A 19106-nucleotide genomic window follows, 5' to 3' on the forward strand; every position below is an offset into this window, starting at 1 on the left:
CTGTGCGGTGTGTGACATTGCGTTAATTGTTGAATATTTACTTGGAAGATCCAGATACTTTGACCATGGGGATTATATCTATATATATAAATCCTTTTCTTCTTAATTATTGCTCTGCTTATCTTAATCTCCCAGTGGACCCAGTGTCTCCTTTCATTAATAATTTCTTAAAATTCATACTTATATAAAGAGTTAAACAAAGGTAAAAGAAGGGCAGAGATCGCTATCAATATTGATCATCAATCAATCAAGTAGTGGAGAAGTTGGGGAGATGCGGCAAATAAACGCATGCAGCACCAGCGATAGATAGATACATAAATCCAAATTAAAGGATGCACTCATGGATTTGTTGTAATTGTACAACTTTTTTTGTTTTTCTTCTTCTATATTTAGGTCAAAATTAACGGCCCTCTTTGTTATGTTCTTTTAACTTAAAAAAAACAAAAAACGAAGAAAAAGAGTTAAACAAAGAAGCAGTCATTCCTTCCTTTATAGCCCTTTCAAAATTCAAAGTAACCAAGACATCATACATTTGGAGAAAAGTTTGAAGGCTTTTTCTTACTCCATTTCGTTGCCCCTTGGGGCCTTAAAAGACTTTTTAAATCGAAACTGGTTAATTGTATTCACAACCCCACACACACATATATTAATGGACCCACTACCACTTTTAAAGCATTGCACACAATCTTTGAACGCATGCCAACAGCACACAATAATTAAACCAAGGCAGGCGATCCGATCCCATCACTCTTCTCTGACCTTCTCCAAGACATTGCGGCTTTGTACTATTTTAGCATTCCAACATCCTTTGTAAGTTTTAGCATTCCAACATCCTTTGATGGAGCATCCCCCCCCCCCCCCCCATTCAAACCCGATTTTTCTTGTTTTTGAATAAATAAACTTAGTTTCTATTATTGTATGAATTCGATTGTGGATTTATAATTAAGATTGTTTGATGGGTTTTTCATTTGAAACAGTTCTCAATTAGGGATAGGACCAGAGATTTTGTTCATATGGTTATTACATTGTATGTCACTAGAAATGATAATTTCAAATCATAAATATAATTACACATTACGTATATATAAAGAAAAAAAATCTAGTACAATTCTCACATATATTACTATCGATGGTATTGGGAAGAAATGAATATTTGTCACCAATTGACCGTTTGACCTAAGAGATCCTTATCAATTTGGTATTACATTACTGATTTTTGGTACACCAATGGTTGATGTCATGTTGACTATATATTGGTGTGCTAAATTCATGATTGTGCATCGTAAACGAAAAAAATGTTCATCATGGAATCCACTACTTGATTAAGAAATATAAAAAAGAGAGAAATTTTGTGATCAATCGGATTGGAATCTAAATCCAGTGATATTTTTGTAAATTATTTTCTTATTATCAAGTATATATTATTATATTATTTCAACGATGTTTGATTGCGTTTTTTACATCCAATTGTGATCACAAAATTTCTGATAAAGAGATGTATGATGAATTGGGGTTTGACAATATTTAATTACATACTTTATAGTTTATCTTGAGATATTGTTTAGTGAATGGTCTTATATGCAAATTAAAGAGTTTAATTATGCATGACATTTATTGAGAAAATAAAATAGATTGATTATCTTTTTAATTATAGTAATTTTATTTGATGAGATTATCAACTATAATTAAAGAGATAAAGGAATCTTCTTCTTGTTTTGTAGGAAAGTTTTTCCCTTTTCATACCGATTCAACATTAGCAACAAAGTAACCGGTAAATTTTCCTCCTTTTTGGGAATGTGCTCATATCAATTTGTGAATACTGTGTTCATCATTGTTTGAATTGCTTTGGTTTGGTGTGTGTCAATTTCTTTATGGCTTCACATTGGTCTTATGGTCTATCATTGAGTTACTGTGAATGGGTCTTGCAATTATGGTATGGACACACCTACCTCAGAAACTGTGGTCTTATGGTCTACCATTGATTCGTCGTGCTTGAAGTGATTGTAATTTCATATAGATTAGAATTTTAAAAACTCTTACCAAAAACAAAAAAAAGAATTTTAAAAACAATGTTTTCAGCAGATAAAAATATTTTTGAAGAATTTGGATTATGGTTATTTGCATTTTTATTCATTCTTCCCATGTCAAAACTTGGAAAAATGGCTTTACACACTTGACAAGACATTTCCGTAATTTAATTTGGAAAAGTTGGAGTGATTCTATCATCTACATACCAAGCGGTGATTATGTTCCAAGTCTACTCCGAATTGAGAGCGAAATTATTACCAATCAGGACCTAAAAATACCAGGCCTCTTAGTCCCCCCCCCCCCCCCCTCCCCCTCCCCCTCCTTTTCCTTTTACTTTCTGTGTTGGATCCATAATTCCAAAATCAAGTGTTGAAAGTCTTTGAAATCACTATTTCAGAATGATTTTAACTAGATATGTATTTGGTACCAATTTAGTTCTTTCGGATGAGTGATTTTGCAATGTTTCTTACTCTTTTCAAATAATATTTTTGAATGGAAATTTGGTTCACATTTTTAAACTAACTCAATTCATAATTTACTTGTGGAGATGATTTCTGTAAGCATTGATCAATCACTTTAAAAACCAGTTTAAGAATCAAACAAGTGTTTCTTGAAAGAATCACTTGTAGGAACAAAAAAGGGGAAAAGTTGCATCAATGGCCAATCCTTTCACTTTTGACTTTTAAAGACAAATTAAACAAATGGAAAAAGAATGCTGCTTGGTCGGCCTCTAGATCTTGTGCCTAAGCACAGAAGCGCACACAATTACTCTCCCACCCCCATCAATTCAAAAATCTCATCATGTTGATGCCCTTAAGCATACTCTTATTGATCCTCACGCTGGTGTAGGGGCTACACAACCAGTCAGCAATCTTTTGCCACAAAGAAATTAAATAATTGAAGAGATTTTCTTATTGGCACCCCTGAAGGTGTAAAATAAGTTGTAACCTTATTTTAAATATGTAATGGTGGTAAGAGTATCATTTCACGTGCATACTAGAAAAATGTGTATAATAATGACATAAGGTTACATTACTTTCAAATTACTTTTAGAAATCCTTTTATACCCCTGTCTTAAAGAGCTTCTGGAAGTAAGACAAATGGCAACTTAAAAAAAAATGTCAAATTCTAAATACCTATAGAAGTCTCATTCAGACACTCCCCTAAAAATAGAAATCTTGAGATTTTGGTTGTATCATGTCAGTCTATCTAATTCTACTGATGAGGTTTGTTCTAAGAGTATAAACTCTCTTTAATTTCATTAATATATTTTTGTAACTTTCCAAACCAAAAGTTAAAAACAAAATCTCATTCCTGAGCCTTGACTTTAGTGGACTGCACTTGCTAGTTGCTATGACTATCGGCATATGCACTGTGAATTTTGATTGGATCAGCAATGCAGCAAAACAACAATTGTGTGCCCTAAATGGGGTATGACAGGTAAGGTAAAAAGGTGAGGAAGACCCATTACCTATACCCTTTATTTTCTGATCAGAATTTATCTAGAAGTAGGTAGGAGTAAGTAGTGTGGGCCGAGGCTCAGACCAAAGATGACTGAAGCCAGAGATAACTACGCGTAATCAAAGTATGGACCAGCTAAGCTTCACTTTCTTCACTTCTTAAACGAAAGAAAGAAGACAAGGACACATTGGGTCAAGAGCCAATGGTAATGAGGCCATGGACATGGACATTGGGTCTCTGGAATCTCTTTTTATCAAAAACTAAAAAAAAAGGTCTCTGGAATCTCTTGTGAGAGAATCTCTCCTTTACCTGTCCTATGCGGAATCTCATGACTCTAAAGTCTGACGAGGAGGGTGACATGGTTGACGCCCCATCAAAAACCAAAGAACCACACATACCCCTTTCCACACTAGCTAACTCTTTTCTATCATGTTTGTCCTAGAAAGAGGGTCTTTTTGAACTCTTAGTAGCTTCGAAGGTGAAGATAAGACTGGGCCCACAATGACAATGAGAAACCCTGAATGGAAGGAGTTGTTAAATTACCTATGGACCTGGTAACTATGCCCATCCACTCTTAGTGCTACTGCTAACCTATAGTCAGTCTCAGTCCAAAATAGCCAACATCTCATATACTTTGTTACGAAGTCAAAAGTAGATTTGTCTGTGGAAATTGAAAATGGGCTCATTCATCGAATGGTCCCTGGGAATTTGATCAAAAGTTAAAAAGCATTTTGTTCCACCACTCCCCCAGTTGAAAAGTCAGACAGAGGGTGCTCTTCGGCCTTTTTTGTTTGTTGGTTTCGGAGGGAAGGAATACTGTTCCACAGATCCTCAGGTAAATAAGACAGATTAGGTTCGAAAGAGGCGCAAGTGAATGAATCTGAATCAGCAACTTTGGAGGTAACAGAAGGAAAAGCAACTGGGGGTTTAAGTAACAGTATCCGAGTGATCCATATTTATACGTATAGCTGGTATAAGTCAAAAAGATGATTTTTTTTTTTTAAAAAAAATTCGCTAATTCAGAGCTTGATACCAACTGATAATTATCTATATCATTTCAATATCTACCATACCCAATACGAGATCCGATACCATGACTTAAATCCGTGAAAACGATGACCGAGGCGAGAGAGAGAAAGAGAATCAAATGAAGGATTTCTTACTTCTTTTTTCTCATTCAAAACTATGCATGAGACTTTCATCTTGCATGGCTCTTATGACCTCTGCACAAAGCACGCAACATTTCTCAGCTGAGGGGTGGTGGGTAATCCGAACGGCCATCCCTAACTGAGGTGGATTATAATCTTACCACCATTGTCCATCCTTAACTGTGGGCCATTGCTTATACCCTGCAACGAAGAACATAAACAAAAGAAATACGCATCCATTTCAATCTTCAATCTCAGCTGGAGGGTATCATCTGTACCACAATTCTGGGAGAGAACCGAAATTTTAAATCCTCTAGCCCAGCTTCAGCCTTCAGGAGGTTTAAGTTAGAAAACTTACAGAATACCCAGCAAGTAGCAAGAGCAGTTACCATTCACAATCCACCTCCGGCAACTGCTGCAATGCTGAAGAGTATAGGGGAACATTGCATAAAGGTTTGGGGAGACAATAACACATTCTAGTTCACACGACGATCATTCATAGCAGCAGCTAGTGTACATAGAGTGAGCAACCTTTATAAGGATAGAAAAAACATTCTTTGTAATTCTTTTTAAATGAAGGCTTCTCCCTTTCTTTACACCTTTGAACTAATTCAAATAAAATTGAATTCCTCCAGATGGCCAGTCGTAGCACATCACAAACACATACAGGTCATCTCCTCCATCTCAAAGGCAACTGTCACCCTTATGCACCAAGGAAAGACTGCACAGAGAAAAATGAAGATGTGGCCTGAGTGGAGTTGTCAAACATTCCAAGCAAATATTGTCTGTTTATAAACAAAGACTTGAAATTGTAGCTGTTTTAAGGAATTTTAGGTTATAGGATGTCATCAAAACAGATGCAGCATTCCATTTGAGAATATATGACTAATTAGGTTTAAGTAATTCAAATTTACAAGACAGTCTGGATGATATACCTTTTAGCCGAACAAAACAATTTCAAATAAAATTCACCAAGGCATTAGCTTCTAGTAAGAGTCATAAAGCTTGCACAACCACATGTAGGTACAGAAAAAGTAAATAATTAGTTAAATCACCAAGGAGTATGTCTACATGATTCCATGGATCAAGACCGCCCACAGGTCTTTTTTTTTTTTTTTTTTCAACATTGGTTAGTTGTTAAGATTATACAATTCATATGCACAACACCCAAAAAAAAATTGAACAAGGGTCAGAGTGACACTTAGGGAGCTTTATGCATCTTTCAGATTGACCTATGGAGTAAGGGACTAAGAAACCTGTAAGCTCAATCATTCATTTCTTAATTGTATTACACATACATCTTCCATGTTTAGTTATAGAGATTGTTAACCATAGATCATTTAAAGGTGTTCATCCTATGAAAATCAATTCAGAGCAGGGATGTAAATGGTATACCTTAGACATGCTCTTTGAATGTGTAACTGAGACCATTGTGCATTTAGAGAATTGAAGTAGCTGGTATTCACTAAATAAGAACACCAATTATAAATCAAAGAAATCCCACAAGTTTCAGACAAAGACATGGTAATCAATTGAGTTCTAGACAGGGACACGCATAATAAATAATTAGTTAACTAACACAAAAATAATTAATTTACTGTTAGCAGAACAATTTAGGATGCACTTCTTGAATGATCAATGTGATCATCAAGCCCTTTTATTTATAACATTCAAAGAATGGACAGAGTTACCAATAAGCCCCCTCATAGGCGACTCTACTAGCTATGGGGGGAAAAGCCCAAAATACCTTTTCAGGTTACATCACTCAATACTCCCCCCTCAAGTTGGGGCATAGATATCACACATGCCCAACTTGACCAAATTAGGATGAAACATTTTTCCACTCAATCCTTTTGTGAAGACATCAACAAGCTGATCACCTGATTTCACAAAAGGTATACAAATGTTTCCACTTTCTAACTTCTCCTTGATGAAGTGTCTTCAATCTCCACGTGCTTGGTATGGTCATGCTGTATTGGATTGTGGGCAATGTTAATTGCTGCTTTGTTGTCATAGTACAACATTATTGGACGATGAACAGAACCACTAAGATCTTGAAGTAAACTTTGAAGTCATAATAACTCACAGATTCCTTGGGCCATAGCACGGAACTCTTCTTCAACACTGGATCTTGCCACAACATTTTGTTTCTTACTATGCCATGTGACAAGATTACCTCCTACAAATGTACAATAACCTGAAGTAGATTTCTGATTAGGATTACCACCCCAGTCAGCATCAGTGTAAGCATCAATACAAAGATGATCATGTGGAGACAAGAGGATCCCTTTTCCTGGAGCTGACTTCAAGTAATGGAGAATGCGAAGAACAATAACCATATGAGTAGAGTAGGGATCATGCATGAATTGACTGACCAAACTCACAGAAAATGCAATGTCTGGTCTAGTGTGGGAGAGATAGATCAATTTTCCCACCAACTGTTGATAACGTCCCTTATCAACAGGATCAACATCTTTCTCTTTCAGACGAGTAGTAGCTTCCAAAGGAGTATCACAAGGATGACACCCTAACAAACCAGACTCTGAGAGTAGGTCCAGAACATGCTTCCTTTAGGAGAGAAAAATGCCTTTGGAGGAATGGGCAACTTCAATCCCAAGGAAGTACCTTAGCTGTCCTAGATCTTTTATTTCAAATTCTCGTCCCAAGAAAATCTTTAGGTGAGAAATCTCATCAACATCATTACTGGTCACAACTATGTCATCGACATAGACTATAAGAAGGGTAATCTTATCTCCACAACGCTTGATGAAGAGGGTGTGATCAGCATTACTTTGTTTGTACCCTACAAAAATCATGGCTTTATGGAACCTGCCAAACCAAGCCTGAGGGGACTGCTTCAGCCCATATAATGCCCCCTTCAGTCTGCAAACATTCCCATGAGTCTTGTCACATGAAAAACCTTAAGAAATCTCCATATAAACTTCCTCTTCAAGCTCTCCATGAAGAAAGGCATTTTTTACGTCCAATTGTTGCAAATCCCAACCCAGATTGATAGCATATGACAATAAAACCCGAACAGTGTTCAACTTTCCAACTGGGGCAAAAGTCTCATGGTAGTCGATCCTATAGGTGTGAGTAAACCCCTTTGCCACAAGTCTTGCCTCGTATCTATTTTGACTGACCCATCCATCTTCTGTCTGACTACAAAAACCCATTTACAGCCAACTGGTTTCTTGCCTAGAGGAAGAACCACTAAATCTCACGTCTCGTTTTTGGATAAGGCTTTCATCTCTTCCATCATGACTACTTTCCACTTTGGATCTGCAATTGCCTCTTGCAACTTCTGTGGAATAGAAACAGAGGAAAAACAAGACAAAGGCACGATAGGAAGAAAACAAGGAATCATAGGAAACAACATTGGAGATGCGATGTTGGGTACAAGACCTAATGCCTTTAGGAAGAACAATAGGTAATTCAAGAGAAGGATCCTTACCAGATGGAGTAGCAGGCTCTGGATCGAGGTCTGACGATTGGAGACGAGGTACAGTAGTGGTGGTAGTCTCAACTTGCTCCTTGTGCTTAGGGATCCGGGTATAGACTCCAACAGGAATCTGACTCACAGGTCTACGAACCAATTGCTCCTCCTGAACAGGCATAGTTCGAGAACTCCCGAGATCTCGTCGAGTTTCTCGGTTTTTCAAAATCCCGAGACGAGACTGCCTACGAGTCTCAAAATGTCAATATCTCGCCGAGATCTCTGGCGAGAGATCTCGGATTGACATAGGAAAATGCCCAAATAGGTCTTTTATGAGTGCCAGATCTCGAGATCTTGCTGGAAAATCTTGATATACAGACACCTATCTATGCCAGGAACCAAGACAGATAAGACAGACACTTATTTATGCCTAATATCATTTAATTACTTAAGATATTATTCATAAATAAGCAAATACCCCCTATTTGAATCTAATAAAAATAGTTAAAAAATCAAATTCCAAAAGGAAAAAAAGTCAATCCCCCAGTTCAAGAACAAAAACTGGATTTTCGTCGGTAGGTGCAATTTTCAACTTTCTAATGCTGGGGTTTTTCTCAAATCTAAAAATTCCATAAATCTTAATATGGTAAAACATTGCTAAAAACCAAAAGTGTGGTAAAATATTCATTTGTTTTGATGTCCAAAAATATATTTTCATTCAGAGCGATTTTGACAACATTCGGGCACACCGAATTAAGTTTGACCGGTACATAACTCCTTCAATATAAATCAGATTTAAGCAATCTTTTGTCAAAATCGCTCTGAATGAAAAATATTTTTGGACATCAAAACAAATGAATATTTTACCGCACTTTTGGTTTTTAGCAATGTTTTACCATATTAAGATTTATGGAATTTTTAGATTTAAGAAAAACCCCAGCATTAGAAAGTTGAAAATTGCACCTACCACCGAAAATCCAGTTTTTGTTCTTGAATTGGGGGGTTGACTTTTTTCCCTTTTGGAATTTGATTTTTTAACTATTTTTATTAGATTCAAATAGGGAGTATTTGCTTATTTATGAATAGTATCTTAAGTAAATGAAATACAAATACAAAAGCATTTACTTTAATGATATTAGACATAAATAAGTGTGTTTGTCCTGGTTTCTAGCATAAGTGTCTGTCTTGCTTTCCCACTAAGTAAAACTCCTATTTGGACTTTGTTTTTGCAAAATCTGATCGTGTCATTGTGTTTAAATGACCTAAAATAGGCTGAATACCAAGTTTCAGACCTAAACTAGGTCTAAAACCCACCGAGATGAGGCTTCGAGTCGAGAAAAAAAAAAGTGCATCAACTCGGCGAGATCTCGAGGAGATCTCGACTCGACTTGGTTTTTCAAGGGTCCGAGTTGGCACCAAGACCCGAGTTTTTGAACCTTGTGAACAGGAACCGAGCTAGAGGTTGGAGTAGGGGCTGAAGGAGATGGCTCCCCCTGAATAGGAACCGGTAGTATAGCAGGCACATCTTCAAAACCTGAATCATGCTCCCCCTGAAGAGGTGGCTGAGAATAATATGCCAGGGATTCATGGAAGACAATGTCCACAGTGACCAAAGTATACCGGGTAGGAAGGTAATAACACTTGTATCCTTTTTGGGTAGCTGAGTAGCCCGAAAAGATATACCCAATGCCACGAGGATCAAGCTTACTATGAGGATGATGGTTACGAGCATAGCAAACACAACCAAATATCTTTGGTGGAACAACAAAAGAAGAACCCTAGTGAATGTCGGTGGATGCACGACCATCAAGAACACGGGTAGGCATGCAGTTTATCAGGTAGGTAGTGGTAAGGACAACATCACTCTAGTATTGAGAAGGTACCTGCTGTGCAACATAAATGCCCGAGTAACTTCCAAGAGATGACGATTCTTTCTTTCAGCCACTCCATTCTGGGCAGGAGTGTCGACACAGCTGGTCTGATGAAGTATCCCACTATTAGCCAAATATGTTTGGAACTGACCCTCCATGTATTCTCTGCCATTGTCGCTACGCAGAATTTTTAGAGTTTGCATTGAATTGGGTCTGAACCATACAATGAAAGAGCTGAAAACATCAAAAAACCTCACTCTTGTGCTGCATCATATACACCCAAGAGGTACAAGTATAACAATCAATAAAAGTAACAAACCATCTATAACCAAAAATGGAAGCACAATTGGGCAGGACCCCACACATCAGTATGAACTAAAGCAAAAGGAGAAACACTTTTTTTATTCAAAGGAAAATAATTGGACCGAGTTTGTTTGGCTAAAACACAAGCCTCACATAAAAACTCATCTAGCTTACAATCTTTGACTAACTGAGGAAATAAAAAAGCTAAATTTCGAAGAGGAGGATGGTCGAGCCGACAATGCCATAGATGGAGATCAGGAGTCGAGGCTGAGTGTAACTGATGAGCTGGAGATGAAGCTAGTGGAAGAGAAGTTTGGCCCGTGTCAAGTAGAGACCACCCCCAATTGTCGTCCCTTTCACCAGATCCTATATGACACAATGAAAAGGAAAGGTGGTTATTTTGTAGTTTAAATCTTTGATAAGACTACTAATTGAAAGAAGATTAGTAGAAAAAGAGGGAATATGCAAAACAGAAGATAATGTAAGGGTAGGGGAGTAGCAAATGGAACTCTTTCCAGATATAGTACAAAGGGAACCATTAGCCACATGAGCAATGTCTTTCCCGGAAGAGGGAGAATACTGGTGAAAAATATGGAAAGAACTAGTCATGTGGTCAGTAGCACCGGAGTCTATAATCCAAGGACTAGAGACAACCGATGCACAATAACTACCGACTGGAATACCTGAAGCAAAGTGAGAACCAGAAGGGGCAGTAGGTGGAGCTGAACAGGCCTTTAGCATGCGACAGAAAGCTAGAAGTTCATCCAGAGTGAGATCAATGTCTGTAGAAGGGGCAGCAGCAGTAGTTTCAGTGTGATTAGCCTTGGACTTGGACTTCCCACGACCACGTTTCACCTCAAAGTCAGCAGGTTTCCCATGTAATTTCCAGCAAGTAGCCTTAGTGTTGTTGCAGTGTTCACATTTTACAGGCTCCTTGGAGGCAGCATTACCACCACCGGTTATGCTAATGGAAGTAGGGCTGGAACCAGCATGTAAGGCAGATGTATCAATAGTAGTGGTGTGCAACATAGCAGCCCTACGAGTCTCCTCAGTATGAACCAAAGAAAAGGACTGCTCTAATGTAGGGAAAGGAGATCGGCTAAGCGCTTAAACACGAATGGGATCATATTCAACATTCAGGCCTGCCAAGAAGTCATAGACACGAATTTTGTCCACGTGTTTGCAATAGGCAGCAATATCAGCTGCAGTGGAAGGCTGAAAATCTGAGTAGTGATCCAATTGCTGCCATAAACTCTTTAGGGCAGCATAGTATTTAGAGACTGACAGTTCCTTCTGTGTGGTGTCATGAACCTTCTTTCAAATCTCATACACCTAAGCATCATTCCTTACCCGCCCATAAGTCTCCTTGGCAGCACTCCATATTTGATGGGCTGTATCCAATAATAATAAGTAGTTGCTAGAGAGGTCAGGTTGCATAGAGTGCAGCAAATAGGACATCACCATAGCATCATTGAAAACCCATCGATCCTAAAGAGGACCAGTTTCGGCTGGCTTTGTGTCACTTCCAATAATATGTCTAGTAAATCCTCAACCAACAATGGTCAAATAAGTAGATCTGGACCACATTAAGTAGTTTGTTCCATCGAGTTTAATAGGAGCAGCGAAAGGTAAATATTCAGTCCGTGTCTGTCTGTCAATTCCAGAAGTAGCAGTAGTAAGATTTGAACCCGACATACTTGCAAAACCAAGCAACAGAACCGGCAAGGAATGGATAACTCAACAGAACCAGCAAGGTGTCGATGCAGCCAGCCAAAAGAAGAACTGGAAAAGGAGATCGATATTTGGAAAATCGATCCAAGAAGAAGAAGACCTGGATTTTTCAAAAAAACTCAGTAGATGTAGCTGATATTAGGATCAAGTGCACCTCTGGTATGGATAGAACTCCCCTCAAAAGATCAGCAAGAGTTGACAACCCTAACCCTAAAATCGATAAATGTCAAGGTTTTCAAAAACACTGAAAGTTGAGATCAATGTAGGGTAGGGGGCTTCAATTGTTGATGATGACTTGTGATAAATGCTGTCCAAGGCTGCCAGAATGGATCTCCAATACGAACAAATCTCCAGTGGTAATCGAGACTTGATCTTCAAGAAAGAGGAATCTCCAAAAATCGCAGAAGAGAGGACAGCAGCATCTATTGCAGAAAACTTCTTTACATCATTGATTGATGAGTTAACATAAAGGGCAGCAACTAGATCATTCAATCACCTCCTTAGTGCTGCCCTTTAATAAGGGTGGAAAAAAACAGAAAAAAAAAAGGAGAAGAAGAAGAGACCGAGAAAAAGAGAGAAGAAGATGAAGAGAAGGAAAAAACGATGGGGGTGTTCTGAAACCTAGATCAGATTAGTTAGCTCTGATACCATGTTAGCAGAACAATTTAGGATGCGATGCTTGAATGATCCATGTGATCATCAAGCCCTTTTGTTTATCACATTCAAAGAATGGACAGAATTACAAACAAGCTCCCTCATAGCTGACTCTACTAGCTATGGGGGGAAAAGCCCAAAATACCCTTTCAGGTGACATCACTCAACATTTACAATTGGTGTGATTCACATTTTTTCATCATTTAGGGTATAATGAGTATATTATTAGTTTAGGAGTACATAGTTGTTAAGGCGCCTAGGCGAACCAAGGCGGTTGAGAGGGTTAAAAAGCAAGGCGACACGGTGTCGCCTATGCGAACAAGGTGACACTAGAAATCAAGGCGAGGGCAAGGCGTCGCCTGACAACTAAGGAGTATAAAAGTAAAGATGTATTCAATGTTGAGTATATATTTAAAAATATAAAACACAAGGATAAATATATTAAGAAACTTATGAGGACATTGATATGAAATGTTAATGAGAGGCCCAAACTTGGGGCTTCCTGTTGTTTGGACAAGATGCTACTCGGATCATGACTTGCAGTGGCATCCAAAAGGAGTTCAATTTCCGGTAGTGGTGTTCAATTTCCATCAGTGGGGTTCAAGTCCCTGCAGCAGGGTTTGATTTTCAGTAGTGTCACACCACCAGATATGTTCTTTTATAGAAAGAATCTTCCTCCTCTTCTTGAGTGGCAGTTGCAGAGACACATCTCATCCCCCCCCCCCTTTTTCTTTTCTTTGAATTCTGATACCCCTCAACTTCCTCTTCTTCAACCTGCTCCCATTTTTTTTCTCAAGGCTATGCCCAAGACCATGTCTGAATGTGTCGAACATGCATATCAAACACAGGAAAAAAAAATGCACAAAGCCATGTCCCATAGATCATAAACAATATCTAAAATTACTAATATGTAAATTCATAACCTGTCTTACATTCATAGTTATTTTGACTATTTTTAAAATAAATAAAGGCTTAAATAACCACTGAGATAAAAGAACTAAATACGCCTGAAATTGCAACACCAAAAGAGGCTTGACCACCAACTAAATTAAAGGGGGGAGGGTACATGAATGAATATCGGTTTGAAACTTTAATAAGTAGTCTTATTTTCAAGGCCCAGTTGGAGTTCTCCAAGTGGCAAAACAAAGCCTCAAGTCCAAGACTGCTAAGAGGGTGCACTGGACATACTTGGGGAGCATATGCCTATATATATGGGAAGGTACATGAATGAATATGGGTTTGAAACTTTAATAAGTAGTCAGTCCACATTGTTCCCTACATATCCAACAGTCAAAATTACCACATCACTACGATAGAGAGGTGTGCCTATCCACTGATTCCATGTGTTAGCTGCCATCCATGGAACTTTTGCTACCAAAAAACCCAAAAAAAACATCTACCTCCAAAGATGCACCCACACACACACTCCCTCCAACCCCTTCTCTAGGTGGTTGTAGCTCCCCTACAAGTGCGACGTGTGCAATCATACCTGGTGAGAAGAAATCAATAAAAATTTAATTTTCTAAATGAAGTGAAATAATATGTCTGTGTATGTTCCCTTTTGAGTTTGGTGCACGATTTTGAAGGTTACCCAGGCTCCTAATGTTTCTAGGGTTAAAAGAAAAAGCTGTGCTGTATCTATTTTGGGGCCTTATATAGTACAATGGGGGTTGGGTTTCAGTAGGCCTTTGACTTATCAAAAAAACTATTCCATTAAAACATTGAAGCTTCTTATTAACTGTTCCTGGGATGCTGCTTGGCTATTGCATGGACTTCTTCCTTTACTTATTGTCTTTTTTACTTCCTTTTACTCCTCTTACTTCTTTTATTTCTATTACTGTCATAGCCTCTATCGGATCCATGTAGCCGACCCCATTTAGTTGGAATAAGGTTATGGTGGTTGTTGTTGTTGTTGTCTAAGCTAATGACTTAAAAATTATTAAAAACAAAGTTTTTTTTTTACTTAAAATTTTTAAAATAGTTTTAATTCCAACCAACAGCTTAGCAAAAAAAAAATTAGAAAATTGAGTTAGTTGCTACCAAATAATTGCTAATTATTTACAATTGTGCACATGCAAAATGTTGGCTCATTAGCTAGCCCTCTTTTGTTTTTTTCATGAAACAAATCGTATAAAGGGGAAAGCTACACAAACATGCAACAACTTCTTAGCCACTTGACCACTTCCCATAAAGGGTACACTTTTATTTCTGCACCTTAAAAGCACTCATACATATATACCAGTGGATATTGCACATTCCGTACATCATTTTACAGACAATATTACATAAAAATGTTTCAAGTTATAACAGTCAAGGTACTAATTATACAGCACATGGTTAAGAGCACGGAGTACCAGAATCAAACATTCCCAAAAGCTTCAAGAAATTCATGTGTATAGTTGTGGAAATAGTCATGCAATCATTAGTTGCAACTTGTCAAATAATGCAAAAAAGACATTACCACCCCTAGCTCTTTTAGCTCCACTAATCTAAATCATATCACTACTCCTTACTAGAGCGTTCAAAGGCCTCCTTCATTGTACATGTCGGTGCCACTTCAAAGTTCAAACAAATTCTCCCAGATTTTCATGTATTGGAGCTACTCCTAAATTAGCCATAATTTGTTCATTCCTTATTTTATCTTTACTAGTTAAACCAATTATCCATCTCAACATTCTCAAGTTTGTTTACATGTTGTTTCTTCAGTGCTCAACATTCAACTCCATGCATCATGGCTGATCATATAACTGTCATACAAATTTATCTTCGAGTTTTAAAGGATTACGTCAATCACACAACACTCTTGACACCCCTCTCCATTTCATCCACCCTGCTCTAATTCTTTGTGCAACATCATACTCTATTTCTCATTCTTTATTAATGATTAATGATTGAACCTAGGTACCTAAAAGTATCACTTTGCGGTATCTCTCTACCATTAATTTTCTTACCCCAATTGCAATCCTATTGTTACTAGAATTACTCACTATATACTCTATTTTTGTTCTACTTCTCTTTATAAAAAAAAAAACTGAAAACTTATTCCAAGGTGGATCTCCTTAAGTTTAACTTGCCATTCATCCCTGCATTTGTTTCATCCACCAAGACTATATCATCAGCAAAAAGCATACACCAAGGGACTTGATTTGGAATGTCTCCCGTCACCTCTCTATGATTTTTTCAAATTAATCCAGTAATTATAATAGATTGAAGATATACATGGATAAAAAATATATATACAACAAGATGCAGTTAGTCATTGCTCCTGCAGATGTGATTGACCAGAACACACACTGCGCAAACAAATACGGCCTCAAAGCTGATCCTTGATGTAATCCAATTGATATTGGGAATTCCATATTACCCTCAGTCCCCTCCCAATAGTTTCTTATATTCACTACATAATTATACAGATCTTTAATTATGTCCACATATTTTTCTTGTCTTTATAATTGCAAAGTTTAACAAAAAAAATTTGACAAGTGCAAAACATTTACAGTAATTTACTACGAAAAATGATCCATAAAATAAAACTAACAACAGATATATGCAAATTTTATTCCTAAAAGAAAAGAGAGGGGGGGGGGGGGGGGAGGTAGCTCTAAAAGAGAAAACACCATGGTTATATAACATCTTACTACTATCTCATTCGTTTCATTTTTTAGAGTTGAATATACCTTGACTCCTGCTGGAGAAGTTCCAGGCTTTGCCGTAGTTGTGCTCCCAAAACTGGACTTTGCTTTCTTTCCTGCAGGCTTTAGTATTTGGAAAGAGCACATCAGAGTCTCATCCACACTCATCATAGCACCTGAATTATCAAACTCCCCACAGTAATTAGGTGCTGAAAATATTGTTACAAGTTGCCTATTAGCAAAAAACTCATATCCATCCTCCACGACCTGCATAATTTGAGAACAATAGTAAGTTAAGCTATCCTAGGATTAGTCCAAATCCATGACATAAAACCAAACCATATTTTGGGACCTGGTGAGCACGACAAACAAGGTCAAGATCATGCTTCTGAAGGAATTCTGTCACTTTGTCACCACCAAAGGTATATGAGACACCCCTATCATTCATTCCCCACCCTTGAACATCTTTACTGGGGTCTGACCAAAGGAGATCACAGAGCAAACCAGTATCTGGGACATCTGTTGGACGCTGTAGGTTTCTTATTTGATCCAAATTATGGAGGTCAGGAGAAAGGCCTCCATGCATGCAGAGAATCTTTTCATCTATGAGAGCTGCCACTGGCAAGCAGTTAAAGCAATCAGTGAAGACTTTCCACAGCCTAACGTTGAATCTCCGCTTGCATTCATCATAAAATCCATATATACGGTTTATAGAAGCACACTCATGATTGCCCCTCAAGAGGAAAAAATTTTCTGGATATTTTATTTTATATGCAAGAAGAAGGCAAATGGTCTCCAGGCTTTGCTTGCCGCGATCCACATAATCCCCTAAGAATAGGTAATTTGCTTGTGGAGGTAATCCACCATATTCAAAAAGCCTTAACAGATCAGAATACTGACCGTGAATGTCACCTGATCATATACAAAGTACAATATCAGAAAGAAATACTCAAAAAATGTCTCTTTCAGCATTAGATAATTAATGTTTTACAGTGCAATGGTAGAAAAGGGACCATGTATAGCTAGTTCTCTGTTATGAATTGCATTTATGTACAAGAGAACGTACAAAGCTATGGAGGAGCGTCCTAACAAATACCATTTCTACTTGAGGTGATTACGAGTTCACCTGTGTACATGCATAAATTACAGCAAATAGTTTTCAAGTTCTATATGGGTACAGAAATCAACACGTCAAACATTATAAACACATTTTCAGAGCTTCCCCAAAGATGAAGCAAAAATATTTGACCAAGTTGCATGGATGAAGCATATAAATTAAATTTGAATTCCGTAGCTTAAACTGGTATAAAGGCTGTCAAATGGGAGTTTTATTGTCAATCAGTCATGGACAGCATCAGACGCTTTCCAATATTATCGCAGTAGAGAAATGGAATATATCGAATCCAGAATCTTAGATTTCTTCATCCATCAGGTGATGCAGAATCATCACCAAACTGGGCTTCTTTGCTTAGGAATAAGTCTAGGGTTGGGTTACATACATGTTGGGCCTTTGATCCCATGGGTTTTCTGTGTAATAGGCCACTTTTATGGGCCTAAAATATGGGTAATTAGGTTGCATACGGGATTCCTTAGTTTTATTCACTTAATATAGTCCTAGGTTTGAATAGTCAAACTAGGAACCAAACCACGATCTTTTATCAAAAGGTGAATCAATTTTAGGGTAAAACCAGGAGAACAATGGGGGGGGAGAAATCGCATGAGGAAACAAAGATCACAATGGGAAATAAATCATATGACGAAACCAAGAGAACAATGGGGAATAAAACATATGGGGAAACCAAGAGGACAATGAGAACACAATTATATTAGGTTAGGGATGGGGTAATAAATCATAGATTTTGTTAGTAGAAGAATTACCGTTAACCTCAACCATAGAGTCAAATTTATGTAGAACAATAATGGAGAGCTTCAAAAGAGAACCAAAACAAACCACCTGGGTTTCCCACCGCAAGGTGTCAACCGAATCAAACACCGATTCCTTAAAAGAACCACCCAAGTTTCCCACCGCAAGGTGTCGATTGGATCAAACACAAATCCCACCAGCCTTGATCAAACACAAGACAAATCTTCAATGGAAGAGAGCAGCAAAAAGCCTATTCATTATCAAAATTCGTGTTCAATACTTGCCCCCCTTACAACCTTACATAAAAGACTTAAAGACTTAAAAATAGACTCCTACACTAAAAAGGAAAGGCCTAACTCAATCCTTAACCTATTAGGAACCTAAGCTAACTAGGAAAGTGAAATAACAAAGGAAATAGACTCAAAACATGGTTGGACTTATAAAGTCCTAATCCAGCCCAACTTAAATAGTCACATGACCACTTAACCAAGTCACATGATCACTTAAGTGATCATATGACCACTTAAGTGATCATATGACCACTTAAGTGATCATATGACTACTAATTACATAAAAATAAAACTAAGTAATCCCGTGTGCAAACTAATTATTCATATTTTAGGCCCATAAAAGTGGCCTATTACATAGAAAACCCATGGGATCAAAGGCCCAACATGTATATAACCCAACCCTAAAATTATTCCTAAGCAAAGAAGCCCAGTTTGGTGATGATTCTGCATCATCAGGAGGACATAAGAGTCATCATCAAGAATTTTCCTGGAGATACAAAATTGAATACATGCTGATCTCCTGAGAACAAAGTATTCTCGTCCAGAAATAGCACAGATTCTATGTCCCCCTTTCTGATAAATGGAAAGCGAATAGTTCTCTTCTTGGAAATAAAAATGTCACAAAAGGCCGCCTTTTTTTTTTTTGGGGGGGGGGGGGGAAAGGCTGATCTCCTGAGAACAAAGTATT

At 37.7% G+C, this 19106-nt stretch overlaps 1 protein-coding gene across 1 annotated transcript in view; it reads right to left on the reverse strand.

Annotated features, from left to right (window-relative positions):
• Positions 1-4942: 4942 nt before the first annotated feature.
• LOC122672872 (serine/threonine-protein phosphatase PP1-like) overlaps positions 4943-19106 on the reverse strand; it is a 34322-nt gene continuing 20158 nt past the window's right edge. The window contains exons 2-4 of the mRNA XM_043870380.1: positions 16617-17176; positions 16310-16531; positions 4943-5358 (exon numbers count right to left, since the gene is read on the reverse strand). Coding sequence (XP_043726315.1) covers positions 5341-5358; positions 16310-16531; positions 16617-17176 — 800 coding nt within the window. The 3' untranslated portion in view covers positions 4943-5340. The remainder of the gene's footprint in view (positions 5359-16309; positions 16532-16616; positions 17177-19106) is intronic.

Source organism: Telopea speciosissima, chromosome 1 (assembly GCF_018873765.1).
Source record: "Telopea speciosissima isolate NSW1024214 ecotype Mountain lineage chromosome 1, Tspe_v1, whole genome shotgun sequence".
Lineage (NCBI taxonomy): Eukaryota > Viridiplantae > Streptophyta > Magnoliopsida > Proteales > Proteaceae > Telopea > Telopea speciosissima.